This window comes from Kogia breviceps, chromosome 3 (genome assembly GCF_026419965.1).
Source record: "Kogia breviceps isolate mKogBre1 chromosome 3, mKogBre1 haplotype 1, whole genome shotgun sequence".
Taxonomy (NCBI): domain Eukaryota; kingdom Metazoa; phylum Chordata; class Mammalia; order Artiodactyla; family Physeteridae; genus Kogia; species Kogia breviceps.
In genome coordinates this window covers 92,149,860-92,175,139 of record NC_081312.1, presented here as the reverse complement: position 1 = coordinate 92,175,139, position 25,280 = coordinate 92,149,860, and the positions used below count along the sequence as shown (strand labels likewise).

The following is a 25,280-nucleotide window of genomic DNA, read 5'->3' as shown; positions in this document are numbered from 1 at the left end:
TTTGAATCTGTTCTGTGTATGCACCTCTCAAGGGTTAGTCAGTGTGAGACTTGTGTGTGTGGTTCAAATTTCAGTTAAATTTCCAAATCTTTGCTGGTTTGAGGGTCTGTTCTATGCATGCATAGTTCAGGGCTTACACTGAGGCTATTTATACACAGAATCCAGAGTTCCTTTCTCTGGTCCTCTCCTCCACAGTAATCTTCCTGCACTCTCTCTTTATCATTGGTTTTAGCAGTGTGATGTTGATGTAGTTTATGGTGGTTTTCCTCATGTTTTTTGTGCTTGAGATTTATTGAGCTTCTAGGCTTTATGGGGTTTTAATTTTCAGGTAGTAGAAAAATTTTAGTTGTTATTTTTTTCACATATTTTTTTCTGTCCCCTCCCCACTCTTCTTCTGGGACTTAATTATAGTTAGGTTGGAAAACTTAATATGCTCTATGTACTTCTGGTCTTCTTTCTCTGTGTGTTTAAATTTACTGTGTCTTTATGTCCGTGGATCTTTACTTCTGCCATATTAAATATGCTGTTAATCTCATTCAGTATGTATATTTTTTCAGATGTTTTAATTTTTTGTCTCTGTAAGTCCAATCTGGGGCATAAAGTATACTGTTTCTCTCCTCATTGTTTTCATGTTTTTTCCTCTACCTTCTTGAACATATGGAATATACTTAATTGTACTACCTGTGTCATTTGGGTCAGTTTCTCCTGGTTATGGTTTGTATTTTCTTTCCTGCTTTATTTGCATGCTTGGTAAATTTTGATTGGATGCTGGACATTTTGAATTTTGTGCTTTAGATTTTGGACTTTATTGTATTTTTAAAAATATTGTTATCTTTTTCTGTGATAAACTTAAGTTACCTGGAATTCACTTGATCCTTTCAAGACTTCTTTGTAGGCTTTGTTAGATCAGATTTAGAGCAGCCTTTAATCTGGGGCTAATTTGCCCTTATTACTTAGGCACTATTTGATGCTCTGTGAATTAGGAAGTCTTTCCACTGTGGTTCATTTTCCTGTGTTTTTTTTTCCTGGCCTTGAGGTAATTTTCTCACATGCATCCACAGACCTCCAGAGCTCCCTTTCTGTGTAGCTACCTCTCCCACAGTATTTCTCTTCTCAGATTCTAGCAATTTTGGTTTCCCCATACTGAATTCTGCAACTTGATGAGATTGCTGGACCCTAGGTTTCTTCTTTCTGGACTACAGGCTGGAAATTCTCCAGGCAGAAAGCTGTAGCAATTATAGGACTTACCTTGTTTGTTTTCCTTTTTTCAGGGATCACTCTTCTGTGCTGCATGTTGTCTATGATTGAACACCACCATTTCATATATTTTATTTGGTTTTCTAGTTTTTTTAAGACAGGAAGATAAATCTGTTCCTTTTAATCCATTATGGTGAGGAACAGAAATACTCATTCCAATTTTTGAATGTATTGACAAACTAAGGTGGGGATTAATTTAGCATGGCATTTATTTTTGTTATTTTTTTCTTTTCAGTTGCTCAGATATCCACCTAGACTTGTGTTTTAGTAGAAGAGATACAGGAATTGTTGGTTAGGATGACTAGCGTTTTACTCTTCATTTCATCCTTTATTTTCACTTTGTTTCTCTTGGAGTAATGAAGGACATGTATATATAGCATGCAATTTACCAAAAATAAAAATGCCTGCCATACTGAAGTTTGTATGGTTGAACTTTCAGTGAGGCATCAGGACTAAGCTTAAGAAGGGTCTTCCTGTGAATGAACTTATTTCTGTTTATGGAGATGTGTCAAAGGCAATATCCTGTGTATGACAAAACTTAAAATTGTTTTTGAAATACCAGTATATAGTTGTATGGGTTACAAAACATGGTTACCACTGCAGCTAGTTGCTTTTAAGGAATAGCTGTGCTTGATTTGTTACTTGATTTAACCTTAGATATGATCATTTTTCCGTTAGCATTGTACAGAAGGAAGACCCAGATGAAGAGCTTTCCAAAGATGAGGTCATTCTGAAGCTCAAAGCAGAGGTGCAGCATTTGCTGGGTAGCAACTCCGTGAAGCGTCATCTGGTGTCTCAGTTACAAAACGATCTCAAAGACTGTCATAAGAAAATAGAAGATCTCCAAGTGGAGAAGGATGAAAAAAGTATCGAGGTAGAGTTTATAAAGCTAAAATGCCCCTTTTTAAGACTTATAAAGAAAACGCTTACAGTTTTCACATTTAAATTAAACTTTTGTCTTTCAGGGATTCATTTGACTTTTTTTTTTTTTAAGGCAGAATGTTTTATTTGTTTATTTATTTTACAAATGACTTTTATTTTATTTTATTTTTGGTCGCGCCACGCAGCCTGTGGGATCTGAATTCTCTGACCAGGGATCGAACCTGCGACCCCCGCTGTGATAGCTCGAAGTCCTAACCACCGGACCGCCAGGGGATTCCCCATTAGACTTTTTTATAAGTAAAGTTTAAAGAAAGAAATGCCACTTAGGGCTTCCCTGGTGGCACAGTGGTTGAGAGTCCGCCTGCCAATGCAGGGGACACGGGTTCGTGCCCTGGTCCGGGAGGATCCCACGTGCTGTGGAGCGGCTGGGCCCATGGGCCATGGCCGCTGGGCCTGTGCATTCAGAGCCTGTGCTCCGTGACGGGAGAGGCCCACGTACCACCAAAAAAAAAAAAAAAGAAAAAGAAATGCCACTTAAAGGAATATACTTTCTGGTTACTCTTGGCACCTAGTAAATGAGATGCCAATTAGGTAAAATTCCTTAACCACAAATCCAAGGAAGCATTCTACATAACAAGGTGTCTGCACTTCCTCAAGATTGGCTTGTACCAACAGTGCTTTAAAATCTAGTTAAATTCTCCACAGTGAAATCCTCTAGCATTTTGTCTGAGATTTCTCTGGCCCCTGTTCTTAAAATAATAGTCATTCTATATTAAAAAAAATTAATTCTATGGTGGTGGTGTTACAGGTGGGAAAGGTATGGAATCAGGTATATCAGAGTCCTTGAAACCCACCTTTATATCCTTCAGTTAGCATCCTTGTTTTACAGATGAGGAAAGTGAAGCTGGAGGAATTTGTGACCCTTCTGAGGTGAGAGTCAGTCTTTGAGCAAATTGAAACTAAAATACTGGACTAATTAATAGGTCAAGGTTATTTCTCCAAGATCGTGTTGTCAGAGATCTTTAGTGTTGCCCTCCTTCAACAGCTGCCTTTTTCACCCTTCCCTATTTCTAAATCCCAACTCATTTCTATTCCCAGTAGAAAGTAATACGTGAAAGACCTAGAAACAAAGAGGAAAGGGAAGGTGAAAAATGAATGTAGGTAGTGTGTTCCTTTTTCTCCTGGATGGAAATGATATTTTACTTCTTACTTTGGTACTGTTTTATCTCCTGATCCTTAAACTAGGAGTTGTATTCATTAAAACAGTCCTATTAAAGCAAAGTGTGCAAGATGTTCTCTGGTGTTTATTATTATGGAATTTTAATCATGCCTAGTTTGCTTTCCAGAAATAATAGTGTGTTTTCGCTGTGAAAGCCCTGCCGGGTTTGGTTCTTTCTTCTGAGTAACTACATTTGATGAGCACATTGATTTCATTGTTAATAACCAAATGAGAAATCGGTGAATGTGCTTTCCCCCAGCACATTTAACATCTTTAAATCAAGCTGCTTTAGCTTTTTCCATATGTTTCTTATAAAGGATGGGAATGAAAACTTGCATTAGATTAGAGTTGATCAGTATAATAAGCATTTTGGTGAGAGTGTGCTAAGAGTAGGAACCTGATTTTGAGTCTGAACCTTAGTTTAGGTATCTTGGTGCTTTCTTTGTTCTGTATTGAAATCACTAGTGACATTTGCTGTACAGGTACACTTTCACATGTGTGGCAATTACTGGTGGCTATTCCTTGTGTTGTTTTTAGCCTTTCCCTTTGCCTCCATACTCTATAGGCTGTTTCATCAGTGGATCGAAGGGAACTATCTCATCTTTGAATACTCTTTTTGCCCAGCTAGCCTTTTGCCATAGTGATTTCTCAGCAGTCTACATTTGGTTTTTCTTAAAGTGTGACTTCAGTGCTTTCTGGTTATGGCTGTTCTGCTTCACCTTACTATATAGGAATCTCTTGGGAGTATTGTCTTGATAATTCTCTGCATGTTTGCTCAGTAGATATTTGCTGAATTACTACACATATTGACCAACTTCCTAGATGGGGAAGAGGGAGAGGAAGTAGTAATTTAATCAACAGGTGGTCTTGAAATAAGCACTCAAGTTCACAGTCATCTAATTAGCAAATGGCCACCATCAAACTTGGCCTTTGCCTCCTGTTTCCCACATCTTTTCTAATGGAGCTTTTTATTTAGTCTGTAAAGTCAGAAAGCAGGGTTGGGGATGTATGTGGAGGAAAAGCAAATCATTCAGTTTAAGCTTTTTTTTTTTTTTTTTTTTTTTTAAGCTACTCTGTGCAAGGTCTTGTGGGATTCAGTGATGAAAGAAACAATGGCCAAAAAAATAAAAGAAGAAATAATGGTCATTCCATGAAGGAACTTAAAATCTAGAACCTCACTTCCAATGGAAATATAATGATGCCACATATGTAATTTAAAATATCTAGTAGTCCCATTAAAATAGGTGAAATTAATTTTAATAATATATTTTATTTAACCTCGTATATACAAAATATTATCTTCTTAATATGTGATCAGGTTAAACTTATTAATGAGATGGTTTATATATTTTATGCGTGTGCTAAGTGCTTGAAATCTGGCACATATTTTCTCCTTATCGTACATTTTTATGTGGACAAGTCACATTTCAAGTACCCAACAACCATGTGTGCTTAATGGCTAACACAGCCAGTACTACAGATCTGTAAGGAGATGGACATGTTATAACTTTGTGTAATAAGAATTATGCTAATTACAAAGTACTATTGAGAAGGAATAGCTAACTGGGCTTGGGCGTGGGGGTGAGATGGTAAGGTAGCCCTAGTGAAGTCTGTGAGGAGGGAACATTTGACCTCTGTCCTGAAGGATAAATCCAGGCGGGAGGGTGGAAAGGGATATTGCGGCCTTGAGCAGAAGTATGTAAAAAGATGGAGCAAATAAGCTAGAAGTTTATATTATATAAAGTCAGTCTTTCTGAAATCTTTAATGAGGTGAAAATCATTCAGTGTCTCAATATCGATTTTTAGAAAGAATGATCATAGCTAGCATCAAATCCCGAGCTTAATGAAATGATGTTGAACTTCTGTGCTTGCTACAGGGATGTTAAGAGAAAGAACACATTAATTTAAACTTCCCTGGATGTCTTTTTAAAGAGAACTAGGCCATCAAAATCCTAAAGCCTTTCTATGTGTTAAGAAGGGCAGCAAAAATATTTACTATGTAATCTTATTTGGCATGATTCTTTCATAAATGTTTTAAAGGTATTGATGTATTTATTGCTTTATACATACCTTATAGTACATTTTATATCTGTTTCTATCCATCTTATATAAAACAATTTAAAGTTATTAGGGAGTCCATTTTTTTGCTTTCATGTCATGTGACTATTCATAGTAGTGCTGTTTTATGACATTTCCAGGATAATATGTGGTGAAAGTGAGGAGTCTGCCCATACATAGCACTATACAGTGATTGGGGGTGGATCAAATACTATGCTGTTCATTCCAGTTGAACAACTGGGCCATTAAGGCAGAATGTGGCAAAGGACTTAGGAAAACCAGCTTACTATCAGTCAGGGACCACATCTACACTGACTTTTTTTGTAAGCTTAAGAAATAAAACACAGAGGCTTTTCTGTGTCGGATACTTAATAGAGATCGTTACCTTACCACAAGCTGTGGTTAAAGCCATACTCTGATTCCAAGGGACTTGATAGGCAATATTCAGTACCCAACTCAGAAGGGTCCTAGCTAGAATGTTTTGAGACATAGAAATTAGGAAGATAGTATGAGAGCTGGTATATTATATTTCTTGTTTTCTTGAAGATAATGTCTTCAGTATTCCAGCTTTGGAGAGAGGTTTTATTGCAGCGTTCAAATTGTCCTTCTCTTTTGAAAGATCTTCGTAAGAGTTTTGTGCTAACAAGTACTGCAAGTACCAAATCCCTGTGTGCCTGCAGTGTGAAAATATGTCAGAATTGAGTGTAATAGCTAGCCATGAAGATTGTTTTTTCAGTGTATCAGTATGATGTTACTTTCATTCTTAGTAATAGAAACTCACCAGTGGGGAAGGAAGCACAAATGAATATTGTAAGCTTTAAAAAGTAGAGGCTAAGTTTAAAAAAAAAAAATGAAAGCCATTCTCATGAGTCAGTAAAATTCTTTAAAGTCTCATTAATATCCCCAAGTCTGGAGCAAAGCTAACAGGGTAGGTATTCTTAGCTCCTCTCTCTTCTGACTGGGGCAAGAGCAGTGGCTTCTAGGAAATGATGGCAGGAGAACTGGGGAAAGTGCAACTTCCTTCTCTGAAGGAAGTGAAGACCGAATTGGAAGACTGAGCCAAAGCCCTGGCGTTCTGTCACCCCATGTAGGAATGAGATACACATACCTCCCTTTCCCCCAATGAGTAGAATGAACCTTGGTACAGAATATTTTTTAAACATTGAAGAAGAGAGCTCAGAGTTCAGGTAAATATAAAGCCAACAGGTCAAATAGAGTAGATATTTAAAAAAATTTATTTGACCTCTTCAGTGAACAAGGAACTTATAAAAGTGGATAAAACACTTAGATGGTAAGCAGAAAATGCAAAGTTATATATATGGAAAGATGAAAAACAAATGAACAATGAAGGCATGTAAGAGGTTCCACAAATGCAAATGAAAAAATTGTTGGAGACCCTTTTCCCCATCAAACACAATAATCATTCAAAGACAGTCACTGCCATTGGAGGTAAAGAGAGCTGGACAGACTCTTGCACTACCTGACAGAATACATTTGTATGAACTTTCTGGAAACAATTTACCAAAGTCTGTCATCATTGTGTACCTATTGGATAATATGTATGAGTTAACACTGATTAAATACAGAAATAGAATAGATGCTAAACCTAGTGGGTGAGAGTATGATGAGAAATAGAATGTTTGCATAGTCTCAAAATGTCTCCCCATAAGATATTAATACTACTATTAACTGCAAAACAGTAACTTTACAATGGAGATGCCTGCAAAGAGAACCTTCAACCTTCATCAGCTGATCATCACCAGTGATGAGACATATTGATGTCATACGTCTTCTAAAAACACACACACATCACTTCTGTGGCATTCATGTCCAAAATGCATAACGTGAATTTAATAATGAAGTAATATCAGTAAAACTAAATGATTAGTGTAGGTACTCTTCAAAAATGTCATGGGTTCGAAAGACAAAGATTGAAGAACTGTCCTAGATTGGAGGAGACTAATGAGATGTGACGACCTCAGGCAACGTGAAATTGTAGACTGTATCCTGAACCAGGAAAAGGATGTTAGAGGAAAACTGGAAAATTTTGTATAAAGTCTATGGATTGGGTAATAGTATTGCATCCTAGTTAATTTCCTGGTTTTGATAATTTTACCATGGTTATATTGGGGGACAGTAATAAAAGGTATATGGAAATAATTTGTGCTGTTTTTGCAATTTCTTTGTAAGTATGAAATTATTACAAAACTAGTGCTTAAAATTTTTTATAAACCTGAAAAACTTCTGACTTCTTTTCAACATTTAGACTAAAACAGATACCTCAGAAAAACCAACTAATCAAGTATGGCCTGACTCTTCTGATATGATCGTCAAAGATGATATTCTGCGACTTAAAAGTGAAATTCAAGTTTTGCAGCAACAAAATCAGGTGATTAAAAAACTTTCCTCTATTGCGTGAGAATTCTCATGACCTTATTCAAAGGATTTTTCAAAAATACAGAGGCAATATGAGTTAGTGGACAAGTACATTAGCAGGTGATTAAGGATTCCAGTTATTTTCCTTTACTGCTGGTCATGGGGTAGTATTTTCATCAGAAGGTAAGTTAGTATAATTCCAGTTTTCTGGAATTCCTCTAATTTTCTAGGAATTCAGTATTTCTCTAATAGCATGGCTAATAGAGGTATTCTTTCCTCCTTAGGCAGCCCTTGACCAGAAAGTCAAGCCGTGCTTATTTATATGGTTGGGAAGATTATCATATTCTAAGATTTATCATAAAGCATCAGTTAACCAATACTTCTCTGGTTGAATGTTTTCATACATTTCAAAATAAATACAGAATTTTAACCTTTACTCCTATCAGAAAGCTACTTGACAAATAAATGAATCTATACTCTTACAAGGCATGAAGAGACTTTTATAGAATTATGAAAATGATATTATGTCAAATAATGTTATAGGGAAAGAGATAAAGCACAAGATATCAGAAAATGAGATTAGACTAGTCAATAAAGATGATGGGTATTTCCTCTAAATACTTTATTCTTTTGTATTTAGGAGCTTAAAGAAACTGAAGAAAAACTAAGAAATACGAATCAAGACTTATGCAATCAAATGAGACAAATGATACAAGATTTTGACCATGATAAACAAGAAGCTGTGGATAGGTAAGGTCTAGACAGAGGCCTGATGTCTGTCTTCTGGGCTCTCTTTCCCTTCTATCTCCCAATAACGCCCCCCCGCCAAAAAAAAAAAAAATTTGAGAGAAATGATGGTGTGAACCCTCCCTATTGAGATCATAAATTGGAGAAGATGAATCCCTGGTTTCTCAAATTAGAATTTGGAACACATTTTCCATAGACATAATGTTATGTAGTGAGTTGAGTTCTACAGAACCATCCAAAACAAACTGTAGTTCATTGAAATAGTAGAGCTTAATGGCTTAACTATTTTTTATAAGGAAGAAACCTGTGGGAGGAAATATGTCTTCTAAATAGGAAATCATGAACTTGGAAACAAATTTTTGGAACATAACTTACATGTGAGTTGGTATTTGTGTTTAATATAGATAACTTGGAATTTTGGAACCACACCCTCTATTATTTAAATTAGTTTTTTATAAACAGAAGTTCTCAACATAGACTATTATACTCTGTTTGAAGGACTGGGGCATTTCTCACATCCAGGTTTCTAATTTTTCTCTAGAAACCTTTGAAGAAAGGAAATTTTGAAGATTCTCATAAGATCATCTATTGAAAGCTAATTATTACCACTTTGGGTTGTGATCTTATCAGTACAATGTGATCTTAACAGTACTTTGACTAGAAGGAGGGAGTGGGAAGGAAGGGAGGGAAACCACTTCATCTCGGTGTTTCTGGTAGTGCTGGCCCTGCCTTAGATTCCGCTGTCTGCTGTCTGTTTCTAGGTGTGAGAGGACTTACCAGCAACACCATGAAGCCATGAAAGACCAAATACGTGAAAGCCTGTTAGCAAAGCATGCTTTGGAGAAGCGGCAGCTCTTTGAGGTTTATGAGGGAGCTCGCTTGCAACTTAGGTGAGAATGACAGAGTTTAGCTGCCCCTGAAGCTGTAGAGACAACATTCTCTTATTCCATTGTTTAGAGGAAAATTATCTGTTCTGCAGCCTTATATTTAGTTGTTCGTTTTGTGCGTCCAAGGTCTAACTTAGATAAGGTGAATAAGGAGATGGCGGCCGTGCAGGAATGTTACCTGGAAGTGTGCAGAGAGAAAGATAATCTAGAAGCAACTCTCAGGAAGACCATGGAAAAGGAGCAACAGGCTCAAGAGAAGAAGGTACAGGACAAGTTCGTGTTGTGTTCACTTCACTTCATTTCTCCCTGAAACCAGTACACTCACTCTCCTGTGAAACAGGGAAGCCTTCTGTAGAAGTCTTCACGTTTGGCTGTTTCACACTAATTCCGCTCACGAAGTACAGTAAATATTGAAATGATTAAGACCCTAGCAGACAATGGCATACCCATAGGAGAAAGTGATTCGTCCTTATAGATTTATGCTAAGAGGCAAAAGAGAGTTCTAAAAATAAGCAAGGTGGACCCGAGTCACTTTGAGTCTGAAACCCCAGGGATCCTCGTTTTGCATGTTTGTTTGCTGCCCAAGTGATTCTGTACAGTCCTGTGCGCACTGCACGGACGTTTTCCTCTGACCCATTTCTGTCAGGACTTAAGCGTCCTTTTATTCTGGGGAAAAGGGCAGGAGTTTGAACTTGGGTCTCATGATAGGGGAGGTGGGGATGTGGAGCTGTGGAGAGGAAAGTCAGTGTGAGCGTGACCTCTTTCCAGGGAGTTCTCAACATTCAGGGAAGCTGGAGGGGCTGCAGTATCCTCTCTACTCCTGCCTGAATCTTCCAAGTTGCCCTTGGTGAGTGTCCAGGAGTGAAATCACATGCAAACAGTTGCCCCTCCTGTCCTCTTCCTCATCCTGGCTCAAGCCTCATCCAGACACACGTCTGCCTCTCCCTTCCCCTTGGGACCAGCCTGCAGACCACAATTTGAAAGCCACCTGCATCAAGATTAGACAATATTTTTAAAGGCTCGAGTAAATGTTCTATATACAGAGGTTTCTGAGTAAGTTATAGTGAAGCTGACTGTTGCTACCACAGACTTAAAGAGCAGGTGAGGAATCCAGGTCACTTAACATTTTGATTATTTTTGAATAGGTTAATATGGTAGAAAAACATGCCATGTATCCATACCATCTAGTGGAAAAAGAACTAAGGGGAGATGTTTTAGTTAGTGCAGGCAGTATGAAAGTTAGAAGGTATCTTAAATTACCTAGAAATTAAAGACTTAGCTCAGTAATGTTTAAAAAAATTAAAATAGGGAGAAGATCTAGTGTGATTCTTTCTTTCTTTAAATATATAAATTGGCAAGAACAGAAGAGCAGTTCTCTCAAAGAGGTCATTCTTTTCAGGAATATATTTCCTGGTACTTTTAAAAGAATCAATTTGGCTGTAAGATTGAATCTCACGTAATTGGTCAGTTGCAGTTAATAGCTGCTACTGACTGATATTTTGGCTCATGAATGCTTGTGCACTGGGGCAAGAAGGAAAGTTAAAACTGCTATTTGACCCTTCCAAAAAACTTACAGGTTAAATTTTTTTTTTTTAATTTTTAAATTGCCATATAGTAAAATTGACTCTTTCATTTGGTGTCCAGTTTTATAAATTTTAAACCCATGTATGGATTGAAACAGAATAGTTTCATTACCCTAAAAAACTCCCATGTGTACCATCCCCTTGTAGTTGTACCCATCCCCCACTTAAAGGGCCAGTGTACTTAAAGCGTTAAAAATTTAATTTCTTCCTTCTCTGGGAATTCTTTAGTTTTTTATTTAGATTTATACAAGCTCTTTATAAAGCTTAATAGTCTTCATAAGCCTATTAAACTCGAGCAAGCCAGGGAACTGTTAGGGTAGTCCTCTGCAAGATGTAAGCCATTTTCCCTGCTGTTGATCTTCAGGTCTGGAGCTTTGGATACAGACTGTATAAGACAGGCAATGCTGAGAGTCCCTGGTTGTATTTTCCTGTTTCATATGTGCTCTTTTCTGAAACACTTGTTGAGACAGGCTGCAGGTTAAGTACAAGATCAATTCCAAGTTGTAAAGATTTTAACACAGAGACTTTCCTCACATGTTAACCTGGCTTGTTCAGAGAAGGGGGAATAAAGTCATAAACACAGGACCCTTCAAACTGGGTAGTAATCAGTAGAGGCTATGACTCTGTAGACAAAGCAAAGATGATCGATATTCCTATTCATAATGCCACTCCTACACACACTAAGGCTCATTTATACAATTGTAATCACGGTAAGTCAGTCCTTAGAGTTTTTTGACTGTCTGAGGCACGCAAAACAAGTTTAAACATTTTAAAACTATCCAAATAGGGCTTCCCTGGTGGCGCAGTGGTTGAGAATCCGCCTGCCGATGCAGGAGACACGGGTTCGTGCCCTGGTCCGGGAAGATCCCACATGCCGCGGAGCAACTAAGCCCATGAGCCATGGCCGCTAGGCCTGCGCGTCCGGAGCCTGTGCTCCGCAATGGGAGAGGCCACAACAGTGAGAGGCCCGCATACCGCAAAAAAAAAAAAAAAACAAACAAAAAAAAACTATCCAAATATTTCCTTCCCTCGTGTGATAAAAACTTTTTGAATTAGATATTCCTGTAGTCTGTTCAAATGGTGGATTCCTATGACCAATAAATTTATTGCTTTTCTTCTGTGAAGAGCGCGAAGCAAGGTTTTCCTCACTGTGGTGGATTGTAAAAATGGCCACACATTCTTCCAATCCCTGAACGTGTGTCTCCTTGCAGTGTGGCTTTGTAGCTATTCTCAGTTGCAGATAGTCTGTTCGTCATCCGTTGAATCTGACCTTGGCCAAATGACTGACTTTGGCTAATGGGATATTAGTTAACATTATGTAAAAGGACACTTAGAACGCTTTCATGCATCAGTCCTTGCAAGCATGATACTCTTAGGAACCCTTTGACCAAGCACCATGTGAAGGATCCGGGATAACCTGCTAGATGATGGCACATGTGACCAGGTCACTGCATCATCCTGGCAGACATTGAACTAACCACCAGACATGTGGGTGTCACCATCTTAGACCATTGTAGCCTCAGTTGTCTGCAGAAATCAGCTGAGTGGACTCAGACCAGAACCACTGGCCAGCTGATCCACAGAATCATGAGAAATAATAGGTGTTTGTTGTCCTGAGTCTCTGTATGGTCTGGTTTACTATGTAGTTAAGCTAACTAATATATTCACAAACATACAAACACACGGAAAATTGGTAGCAGTTTTCTTCCTCGGGTCAAAAGGAAATGCAGATACATATGGAAACAACTCCTAAAGGATAGACATACACAGATAAGACAATTTGGGGATTCATTCTACAGTCAAACAAAAATAGTAACAGTGATATATGATGTTTGATGTGACGGTGGACAACTTTCTCAGTCATGTGGATGAGCCTGTCCTATAATCTCAGTACAACTGCACTCCCCATGACCTGACTGGAGAAATGGGTCCGTCAGTCACCAGATGTTTTCCAAAATCATGCAACACTGAACAAACATGGATATTATCTTCTTGGCATGTGCCAGTGGTGGAGAAGACTCATAGCAAATTAAGACAGAAATAATCCAGGTCAGCTATGAACTGGAAAAAAAAAATCCAGACAAACAGATAGTCAGGAATCAGAAATAATGCCAAAGAGACACAGAGCAAAAGCTCAGTTGCCATGTAGCATTAGTTATGTGAGGTATACTTCCTTGGTATTGTAGTTTGTGGGCTTCAATGTGTTTCTTCGCACAGCATCTTGGTATATGGACCTCCAGAAAACCATTTCAAAAATTTTTCAAATAGAAACTCTCACAGATAATTTTGATCCCTGAGTAGAGGTTTATTAGAGTTTTCAGATAAACTGGGTTCCTAGAATAAATAGGTAATGTTATATGAATAGTTCAAACGGTTAAATTTTAACTGACACTTGAATGTTCTTATTTGATGATGCTTCAGCTAGTTTTGATAAAAAAGTTTATCTTTGATAATGAAAAAACATATCAATCTGGGTTTTATTGAAGGATGCATAGCTTTTAGAATAGAACAGTAATTTTTGGCCTATCTCTGAATACAGGTCTTTCAGAAATATAAATTTTTCTGGGCTGTGATACATTATGCGTCTCATTATGGGTGGGGTATAAACATAAATGTCAGTTTCACCTTTAAAAATAGTGTTTGGTCCTCTGGGAATGTATTTATTGTATTAGATGGTTTTTCATTTAACACAACCATTTGTAAATTTTTTGGCCAAATATTTGAGATGTAGGCAGGTTTTTACAAGACAATTTATTCAACTGATTGAGTTAGCATATAGGAAGATCACTTGTCTCTGTTGCTGTTGTCTATTACATGCATATAACTATTATTTCATAAATTTGACTTGGAGAATATTAGTGTCATATGAGATATTTATTTGAATTTTGTTTAAAGAGACAGCTATTGGAGGAAAGAGAAGAGTATATAAGGAAACTGCAGGTGGAACTTGAAGAAAAGTACCAAGATACCCTTATGAAGTGGTGCAATAAGTTCTCAAACTAGGTTCTTCTGACCACAAGATTGCTATTAATCGGGGTTGGGGCTATCTCAAGATGGAATCATAGACCATTGTCCTGTCTTTTGACCTCCCTACTACTCATCTCTTCTCCTCTCCCCCAAATCTTATCAATCTAGTGCTGGCACCTGAAATTCTTTTACTAGTCATTTTTAAACATAAAAGTATATATTATGGAATATATCTAGCCATATATTTATAAAAAAATATGAATGGGGCTTCCCTGGTGGTGCAGTGGTTAAGAATCTGCCTGCCAATTCAGGGGACACAGGTTGGAGCCCTGGTCCAGGAAGATCCCACATGCAGTGGAGCAACTAAGCCCGTGTGCCACAACTACTGAGCCCATGTGCCACAACTCCTGAAGCCCACACACCTAGAGCCCGTGCTCTGCAACAAGAGAAGCCACCACAATGAGAAGCCCATGCACTGCAACGAAGAGTAGCCCCCACTCACTGCAACTAGAGATAGCCTGTGCGCAGCCATGAAGACCCAACGCAGCCAAAAATAAATAAATAAATAAAAGATAAATACATAAATGTATTAAAAATATGAATGACACAAAACAAATCCCCTATTTTTACATTGCTTTTTAGTTGGATTTGCTAACCAGTTATTTACCGGGGGGGGGGCGGCGGTGAGAGAGACAGCTAATGTTTTTGTGTTTTGTCAGGAAAGCATAGAGCAAAAAGGGCCACACAAGATGACCTTTTTGAGAGAAACAATACAGCCAGGGGCTGTGGTAGCCAGGGAAGCTGTCTGAGCACTCTGGATACCCAGGAGGTGGGAAACAGGAAAAGGGAAAAGCAAATTTTGCTATTTCACAGTTTTGCCCAGTACTAATTATGTTTGGGTCCATCCCACTACACTGTTGAAAGTAGAATCACTAAGCCATCCTTCCAATAATGCCCTCCTCTTGAACGTACAGTTGACTGAGTACAATTTCATATCATAAGAAACAAGATTAAAATCTGCCCACATAAGTAAAAATGTTTTTTAGATTGTTCAATTTTAGGTTCATTAATTATGCTTACTCAGTACCTGCTTTGTTGAAAGCCTGGTATTAATGGAAAATGACATATTAATAGTAGAAGTTTTCTTTGTTGTTATTGTTGTTTTTTATCATGCTATCATTGTAGTGGCAATGTCAAAGCTTCCAGAAGGTCGCATCTTCAGAGCAAGATAGCCTGACCTTACACAATATACTTAACTCTTCCATGTGATTTATGTCCCATAGATAAGGTCAAAGAGTAACTTTCAGGATTTCGTTGAATATATTCTCATAGACTAAATTTCTAAACCTCACATAATAGCTACAACAATGTCTAGGTGGTTTTCAAACACTTCTGTGGTTGCTTTTTTGGCTAGCTATTAATTCTAGTTTTTGCTTATTTGAATATTTTTCTTTTCATACGATTTTTCTTCTGAAAACAGATCAAACAAGAACTTATTCAGCAGCTTGAAAAGGAATGGCAGTCTAAGCTGGATCAAACTATAAAGGCAATGAAAAAGAAGACCTCAGATTGTTGCAGCCAAACTGACCAAGAAACTACCATTGACGTTATTTCCAAGAAAGAGATGGCAATCATGATAGAAGAGCAGAAGCGAAAGATCCAGCAAAATTTAGAACAAGAGAAGGAAATAGCCATCAAGGGGGGCTTGAAGAAACTTGAGGTTGAACCGGAACTCAAATATTGTGAAAATATTGCCAAACAGGTAATAGGCAGGTTTCCTACAGTAAAATTATTGGAACTGCCTGCCTATTAATGAAAACCCGTAAAGTGCTACTGTTGAACTTGTTCATAAATTTATACTTAAACATTTTGTACACGCCAGGGTAGGATAACAATCTTATGTTGTTCCCCAAATTTTCATTATATTTCTGTCAGAAAGCTGTCGTCTTTCAGTTTTTCTGTATGTTCTTTCAGTTTACAAAGTATTTGCTCCTCTGAGGTCCGTCTGAACAAGATGCCTGAGGTTAACGATGATGGTTTTACATCTGAATGAAGCAGAATTTAATTATAAATCTTTCTTATCTAACTCTATAGTAAATACTCCACTAAGGTAGTTATAGATAAGTAAGCTTAAAGTGAATAAGGTATATAACAGTATTTGTGTTGAGAGTTGAATCTGCAGGCATGCCCCTGCAAATGGGACTTTGTCTATAAATCCCAACCCGTCTCCCTGTAACAGATGTACAACCAGATCACCCTCATACTTCATCAAGTCTTACATTTTTGCCAGAATTGAAGTATCAACCTCACTTGATAATCACAAATTCATTCTTGACAGCAAGAAAATTTGTCAGGTGTAAGGCTCTAAACTATGATATGTTACTTGGTTCCAAGAAAGGTCATCCAGAGAAAAGTATAGCTCTGTGTTAACAGAATAAAAATGAGTTATTTGATTTATCAGTATTATCTATTACAGTGATTCTTGAATTTTTTGTTCTCGGGATGTCTTTATGCTTTTAAAAATTGAAGACTCGAAAGAGCTTTTTCTGTGTTGGTAGTATGTCTATTTACTGTATTGGAAAAATATCTAAGAAATTTTTAAAAAACAAGAATCCTCGCTCATACTTGCCATTGGCTATCAGAGAAGAAACATATCATATAGCATGTAGCCTCTGGAGAAGTGTACTATTTACACATGAAAGAATGGTTGTAAAAAAAGACAAATAAGGTCCAAATTTTTGAAAACAGTTTTGACCTCACAGACCATCTGACAGGGTTTCTAGCCCTCAGACGTCCCTGGACCTTAATATAATATTATTTATTGTATACTTTTAATTTTAGATCTTTTATTTATTATAAAGTCTTAAGATAATGCCTGAAGTAAAGTGTTAAAAAAATACTCTGCTTTTGATAAATACTTGAAATGCTACCTATTTGTTAAATTGTTATACATGGTTTTACAAGGAATCCTTAAAGTTTGGAAGCATAGACAAATATAGTAATTGTATCAAGGACATTTTCAATCAGTTAAAAAATAATTTTCTCAACAGAGTTAGGAAAATGTTCTATAGGCAAAGAAACATGTTGTTAGGGGTGCTGCTTAGGTATTTATACAATCACAGATCTTGTGAAGAAAAACAAATACCATGATATAGTAGAAAGTAAATGTTCACAATAACTTCTAAAGGAATGTAAATTTCTATAGGAGCTTTATCTTTTCCCCATATTTTTAACTTCCTGGAATTTACCTATAAATGTATTTAGTATTTTAGTGAAAAATTCAGCCCCTTATATCAACTCTGCTTTTGTGTGTGTGAATGGCTATACGTATGTTGTGTATCTGGATATTTCAAACAAGGAAATAAGGAAAGTTTATTTAATAAATGATCTGTGGTCACCCTGTAACAGATGTACAACCAGATCACCCTCATAATTCATCAAGTCTTATCATTTTTGCCAGAACTGAACTATCGACCTCACTTGATAGTCACAAATTCATTCTTGACAGCAAGAAAATTTGCCAAGTGTAAGGCTCTAAGCTACAATATGCTGGTGCATGCTTGCCTGTGTGCATGTGTTTATATGTCGGGCACGAGGTCTGAGGAGGTGGTGGGTATACTGATTGGACAGCGGCTGACACCAAGCAGCCTTCCTGCATGTCTTCTTTTTCCCCAAGATAAATAGGAGTTTGTTGAAAATGGCAATTGGTACTTTGTGTAAAGTTTTCTAATAATAGTAGTGGCCGTCAAACATGTATAGATTTCTAATTCCTGCTTTGCCTTTTGCAGTGGATAGTATGGGACATTTAGAACAGAAGGATTAGAATCTACTATTTGGGATAAGGTGAGGTGCTTGAAGTCAGTTTAACTACTGTAGTGCAATACAATGTAAATGCACATGAAATTGTAGTGGTTACCTGCATATGGGATCTTCCTGAAATTTTATACGTTCCTTTACCTCTCTCTCTCTCCTGCAATTGCTCTCCTGCAGGTAGAAACAGCTGTGCAAAATGCTCGTCATCGGTGGCTGAAAGAACTGCCGGAGCTTGCAGAGTATAAAGCACTTCTAAGGGCAGAACAGAAGAAGTGGGAGGAGCTACAAGAGCAGTCTGTGGCCAAACGGGTAAGAGCTCTCCTGGAAAGCAGCTTCAGGAGGGCCTTATCTCAGTCCCGGCAACTCCTACCTGCTCCCAGCACTGTGGGAGGATTAAATGCGATAATGCATACTAAGCATAGGGCCTGATTAGTGGGATCTGTTCTCATCATCATCAGGTTGTGGAGGGGAAGAGAATGTGTTTCAGGGTTGTGAATCTCTCATAACCTGGAGGATAACCTTACCCATGGAATGAAATCCCTATTTATCCTGTGGTATCTTTAGGAGAAACAGAGAGAGCAATTAGCTATACAGTATCCTTTCACATGCATGACTACTGTTTTCTGTGCTGTGTCAGTAGTCTTATAATATACTCCCTTGGTAAATAACAAGCTCTCCTTTCCAGAGATGTCATGTTCCTTGACTGGAAACGTCAGATATTTTAACCATTTGTATCCTCACTACTTAATTTATTAGTGTAATCCGGTTCTAATCAAAATGCCAATAAACTGAACATAGTTTTGAAGTTTGACACAATAATTCTAAAATTTATTTGGAAAACTGAAAGGACTAGAAATTTTTCTAAATGTTCTGGGAAAGAAATAGTAGTCCAGCCCTAACACTTAATAGAATATGTTGGAAAGCAACAATTCAGACAGTGTTGAGTCACAAAAATAGAATTCTTTTTCATTCAGTACTATACAGACTTGAGATAGGCCCAGCTATGACTAAAAGCTTAATAAATTGTTTCAAAACAAGGAAATGAGGAATTTTCCATAATAAATCGTCTTATGATAGCATTTTAGAAAAATTGTTTTCCCACCCCCTACATCACAATAAACTCTAGGTTGATTCAGAAGATAAACATTTTTAAATGACAGTATAGAAAAATTTTTAAAAATGAACTATTTCAGATTTGCATCATAATAACTCAGTTGTGAGGCAACAGGCAAGACACAGTAGCAAAGATAGGTAAATGGGATAAAATATGTACAAACATTTAAAACATTTGTTTTTGTAATAAAAAACAAGTGAAGGGGATAATAAAAATAAGGAAAGTAAATGAATCAAACAGAAACATTAATACTAATATATGATTTTTAAAAAACAATACAAATTTATAAGAGAATCTGTGGGTGAGTACACCAAAGATATGAACAGATAGTCTTCATGAGAAGTCCAAATAGCAAACTTAAGGTGATATTTTATGCCATATGTTTATATCTTCTCTTCTTAATTGTAATGCACAAAATAGACTGCAGTATCAAGCATATGCTACTCTTCTGTTGTCACAACCATTTTAGAAAATAATGTGTGTAACAGACATTGTAAATGAGTCATGTTGCATTCATAATCTTATTCCACAAATTACTTAAGGACATAATTCAGCATAAGTAAAAAATCTGATATTTTTTTCAACTTATCTCGTAGTTCATGGGTAGTTCATGTAATGGTTCATTACAATATTCTCTGTACTTTTAGTATGTTGAAATATTTCAAAAGGAAATTTAAGAGGGAGAGAGAAAGGAAACAATATGATGGTATGCATATGTGTCTTAGAGCTCAGAAGTTAAGAATAATAAAGTTGATTTTTCCTTAAGAACACAGAAGATCTGAATATATGTGAATGCAGAAATACAGAAACGAGAGGATGGTGTGTTGCTTCTCAAACTTTAGCAGGCATGAGAATCACCTGGAGGGTTTGTTAGAGCACATTTCTGGGCTTTGCTCCTGGAGATGCTGATGAGTTGGGTCTGGAGTAAGTCCCGAGAATTAGACTTTGTAATGGACTCCCGGGTGATGTGGTAACTGCTGGTCTTTGGACCACACTTGGGTGTGAGTAGCAGTGTTCTAGATAATTATTCAGCCACAAAACATAGTGTTTTGTGCAAATGCTTCCTCCAAGCCAAATGAGATGAGCAAGAGCCAGTTTCATAGTATTTGCTGGAGAGTTCTTATAAGATTAGAGTGATCCATCAAGATCTGTGGAAATTTAAAGCCAGTTTCCAGAGTTCAGAAGTTGGCAGGTTGATTCAGTGGTTCCCAGATTTTGCTGCACATTGGAAAAATGTGAGGATCTGTTAAAAAACACTTTTGCCTGGCTCCCACCCCAAAACTTTACGTTTCAATTGATACAGGGTGTGGCCTGGGCTTAGATTCTCGGGTGATTGTAATGTGTAGCAACATCAGGAAACACTAAATCAATTAATGCTGTCAAATTCTCCTTGTAAAACTTTATGTGAAAGGTTGTACACTTTTGGTGAGCTCTGGGCGGGTCATGCAAATTCCCTGGAATCTGACACCTCCACCCAAGTTACCTGTTAATAATTTTCAGGCATCCATTGTGACACGACCTGATTTCCTTTTTGGGAAAGGAAACATGTTTCAAACATGTTTTACAATGTTACTGAATTATTCTGCTGGTAGCAAAAGAATTTTTCTGTGAATTCCTTTGTAAAACTCATCTTAGATAGTGGGTTCCTTTAGTAAACTTAAAGTATGATTCAAAATTTTTGATTTATATCCAACTATTCAGGAACACATTTTATTGAATAAAGGTATGTAACATGTGTCTAGGTATCCATATAGTTGAAGATGTTCTCTATAATTGTATAATAGCTGAGAATTAAGGACGCAGACCCCCTGTCTCAACAGCCAGAGCGTATATATGGTATTTTTTTTTGACATATATATATGTATTTCTTTTTCTTTGTCATAATATTGACATTCAGTCCAGTAATCCTCCACTGTAACAGCTCCTTTACTTTACAGTGAAAATTGACTTGTATATTTTTTGCCTCTGAGTCCTTGTGGGATTTTTTTTTTAATTCAAACAGAAAGTCACAAAAATTATAATCATCCTCATCAGTTCACTCAGTCCCATGTAATTAATTTTTTTATATTGATGTTTTGTTAGCACTTTTATGAATTCATCAGTTTTCCATTAGAGTTCTGAAAATGTTTATTCATTCAGTTCAGCAGTATAGTCAGTATATGGTATTGATTCATAGCAGTCACTATTGTCTAGGCCAAGCCTTTGGAGATGGCCAGTTCTTCTTTTACATTTGTATCCTTGTGACTTCTTTGAATTCAGTCCAGGGAATATTAGAAGTAAAAGGGACTTGAGATCATCATCCAATCTGCTCGTTATATAGAAGACACTAAGTGCAAAAGAGATTAAGAATTTTTCTAAGCCCATGCATCCAAGAGTAACAGTAACTACATAACATTTTTTGAGTCTTATTGTTTGCCAGGCTCTAAGTGTTTTATTATTTTATTTTATTTTTAAAAAATATTTATTTACTTATTTATTTGGCTGTGTCTGGTCTTCGTTGCAGTGTGCAAGTTCTCTAGTTGTGGTGTGTGGGCTCTAGAGTACGCAAGCTCAGTAGTTGCAGCGCGCAGGCTTAGTTGCCCCCGCGGCATGTGAGATTTTAGTTCCCCGACCAGGGATTGAACCTGCGTCCCCTGCATTGGAAGGCAGATTGTTAACCGCTGGACCACCTGGGAAGTCCCCTAAGTGCTTTAAATAGATTATTTCCTTCTGTCATTTAATCCAAAAAAAGAAAAAAAAACTATCAGGTGGGCATTGTAATTATCCCCATTTTATAGATGAGGAAACTGAGGCTCAAAGAAGTTGAGGAATGGGAAGTTAATTCCAGCAGTTTGTCTCCAGAGCCTGTTCTGTTAAGCACCGTGCTAGGCTGCCTCTGCAATCCAAGTCAGGATTTGAACTACAGCTCAGGCTTTTTGATTCCCTGTTACTTTTTGGTTATGTACTACTAGTGCCTATGATCTGCTAGTCATGCTATTCTGTTATAAATGAAAATTGGATTAATGAAAAAATGACTTTTTCTGTTTGATATTGTCATTTAATGAACTGTTTTAACCACTAAAATTGCATTAAAATACAGTGTGTTTGTCAGCAAGTTATTGTGCAGGTTATGTGTTACATTCCTAAAAATATTAGTAAGATTTCCTTAGAGGCTGCTTTTGCTTCATATAAAAGATAATTCATTTGTTGGCTTAGATTTGAGACAGCATCTGTATTAAAAAAACAAATATGAATTTTTTTTTCTAAAATTAGTTTTAGATAATTATATAATTATATATTTTTGGTCAGTTTAAATTTCTAGTTATGCATATAGAAATGGATGTTTTATTTTAAATAACATAAGACAAAGTATTAGGTGATTTAAAATGAGGGAAAAGATCCTTAAGTTTAGTGTAAGTATATTTTAGGAGCAGCCAATGTCTTATCTAAATTTACTTTTTCCCTTTAATTTTGATTTTAAATCAAAGATTTAATTCAAAGATTAACCCAAATGGTTACTTTAATTTTTATTAATGAGGAGAATCATAAAGAGTTTTCATTGTACATTGTTATGTCTTTTAGATATTGTTTGCTGTTTCTGAATCTAAAGAGAAATGGAAAAGCGAGATTGCAAATATGGAGAAAAATGTTATACCTGGAAAGCAATTGGAAGAGAAGATTCATTCTCTGCAGAGAGAGCTTGAGTTAAAGAATGAGGAAGTCCCCATGGTTGTCAGGGCTGAGTTGGCAAAGGCCCGGAGTGAATGGAACAAAGAAAAGCAAGAAGAAATCCACAGAATTCAAGAACAAAATGAGCAAGATTACCGGCAATTTTTAGATGATCATCGAAATAAAATTAATGAGGTGCTTGCAGCAGCTAAAGAAGACTTTATGAAACAAAAAACTGAACTACTTCTTCAGAAGGAGACAGAATTACAGACATGTTTAGACCAGAGTCGCAGAGAATGGACTGTGCAGGAAGCTAGGCGGATCCAACAGGAAATCCATCAGTATGAGGAAGACATCCTAACTGTCCTTGAGTTTCTCTTAAAGGACACACAGAAGGAGCAAGCTGGTGGTTCAGAGAACAAGTACCTTTTGGAACTCATGTCGACTTGTTCTTCAAAATGGGTGTCTGTGCAGTATTTTGAAAAACTAAAGACCTGCATACAGAAAGCATTTCAAGATATACTCTCCCTACTTACAGAAACTGTCAACTCAGACTGGGGAAAGGTATGTTCCTAACAAGTGAAAAAAGCTATGATTAAATGTGAAAGATGATTGTAGAAGCTGCATTTGGTATTTTTTCCTTTCTTCATTCTCCAGTTCAATAGGTGTAAGACTTGTGTTTTTACTAGTGGTTTAAAAAACTTTTAGCAAATTCAAAGGATTGCAATTTTTTTTTTGCCCCCCCAAAATTTGCTTCTTCATAGTGCCACAAATATGAGCAGAGCTTTTAGCCACTGGACATCTTTTTCCTAAAAAAATATATATACTGTTCTTTGTAAAGGCCTGAGATTTCAGAAACTGAATAACTTTCATTCCTATTTTTGTTTTTTGGGCATGACTACTTCAAGAAATATGCATCGTATTAAACTAGGGTTTCTTAAGATCTTCTAAAAAGTTTGGAAAGCCTATTTCTTGCCCTCAAGGAATTTATATCTCATGTAGGCAAAAAATACCAACTGGGTACAAAGAATTTTGATATAGAAACAAGCAAGTAGAGGTATGACTCACTCACACAAAAAACCCAGTTTTGTTAGTGTACTATATATGTGCGTGTAGAATAAATTAGTTGTATTCTTTTTGTTGTGTAAGTATTCTCTGACACCAGCTTTTAGTTTGTGTGGAAGATCTGATAAAACCAAAGTCTTGCTGCCTTATGATTAAAGACATTAGATATGCATGAAAAATCTGGAATGATATTCTAGGCATTGTGACCAGCCAATTTCAACATTTGGAATTCGAGGTAGAAAAAAATGCCAATATTATAAGGTTTGTCTGATAGAAGAGTTGAGACATAAGAACTACAATTCATTAAAATATTGTGATTAAAGATTTTCAAGGCCAGGATTGAGCATTTGGTATTAATACCTACTGGAAAGAGTTATAAGCTACAAAAAAATCTGAGTTCCAGCCTCATACTTAGCGATAACTAGCTTATTTACCTTGGGTAGTCATAGTTGCTCATCTGAAAAATAAAATACAAATCCCTGGTCTAATTCCTTGGATTTTGGTAGGATACAAATGACATAGTTTGATCTTTCTGCATCTTGCATTTGAAACAGTACAGAATTTTAGAGCCAAAGGAACCTGAAAGATCAATCTGTCCTCTCCCAATTCAACCCAGTTGATATTTTTATTCTTGATTTCACACAGGTGTTACTGCTTAATAGTTGCTTTTAATGTAAAATTAACTCAGCAAGACCACTTCCCATGAATACTGCATGACTGAGAATTTTTGGAAAAAGTAGATAATTAAGAAAAATTATTTATAGCAGACTTTAAGGGTAAGAAGTGATGGGAAAATCATGTTATATGCTTTCAAGTTTGCTTTCCTGAAGCACAAGGAAACTTTTCTCTGCTATAAAAGTCAAGAACTTACAACACCTTTCTCCTACTGTTAATATATATAATCAACCCTGGGGTCTTTTTATAGGGCTTAAAATTGTGCAAGCAGTGTAAGATCCTCTGTAAGACTTTATGTGTCTCACACGTATATGGAGACAGAATCCCATAATTTGGCTAAGAATTTAGACTTTTGCAGCTTTCACTGAGTGGGATCAGATTCTGTTCCTGAGAAAAGGGTGCCTCTGAAATGCCTAATGTGGCATTTGTCACAGAAGAATAATATTCAACCTTCTGCTGTCTTAGTGCTAACTCAGCTCAGGACCTTGAGATAAAGCAATGATTATAAATTTGCAATATAGGTGCCATAAATGTGAAGAACTATGTAAAGCAGTGATTATAAATTTGCAATATAGGTGCCATAAATGTGAAGAACTATGATTTATAATTGATTAAATTTGTGGTTTTTAGAACTGTTCATGAAAATTACAACTGGAAAAAACGATCAGTATATATAAAACAAGTCATCATTAAAATAACAGGTGATCAAGATTTAATTTAATTTATTTTCAATCAATTTTTTTCTGCTTTACTGAGCTACAATTGACAAATAAAATAGTAAGATACTTGAAGTGTCATCATGGTGATTTGATATACATATACATTGTGAAATGCTCCCCAGCATCTAGTTAATTAACACATCTATCACCGTACATATTTACCTTATTTTTTGTTGGTGAGAACATTTAAGTTTAGATGATCCAGATTTTTTTTTTCACTTTTAAAAATGTATTTATTTAGTTTGTTTAGTTATTATACTTTTGTGTTTG

General features: G+C 36.5%; 1 protein-coding gene across 4 annotated transcripts in view; it reads left to right on the top strand.

Annotated features, from left to right (window-relative positions):
* The window catches only part of CEP152 (centrosomal protein 152), a 100,732-nt gene that overhangs the window by 54,053 nt on the left and 21,399 nt on the right, over positions 1-25,280 (top strand). For all 4 annotated transcript variants that reach the window (XM_067030704.1, XM_059058588.2, XM_059058586.2 and 1 more), the window contains exons 13-20: positions 1,936-2,131; positions 7,683-7,805; positions 8,433-8,542; positions 9,301-9,429; positions 9,553-9,688; positions 15,457-15,738; positions 17,967-18,098; positions 22,465-23,115. In XM_067030704.1, coding sequence (XP_066886805.1) covers positions 1,936-2,131; positions 7,683-7,805; positions 8,433-8,542; positions 9,301-9,429; positions 9,553-9,688; positions 15,457-15,738; positions 17,967-18,098; positions 22,465-23,115 — 1,759 coding nt within the window. The remainder of the gene's footprint in view (positions 1-1,935; positions 2,132-7,682; positions 7,806-8,432; positions 8,543-9,300; positions 9,430-9,552; positions 9,689-15,456; positions 15,739-17,966; positions 18,099-22,464; positions 23,116-25,280) is intronic.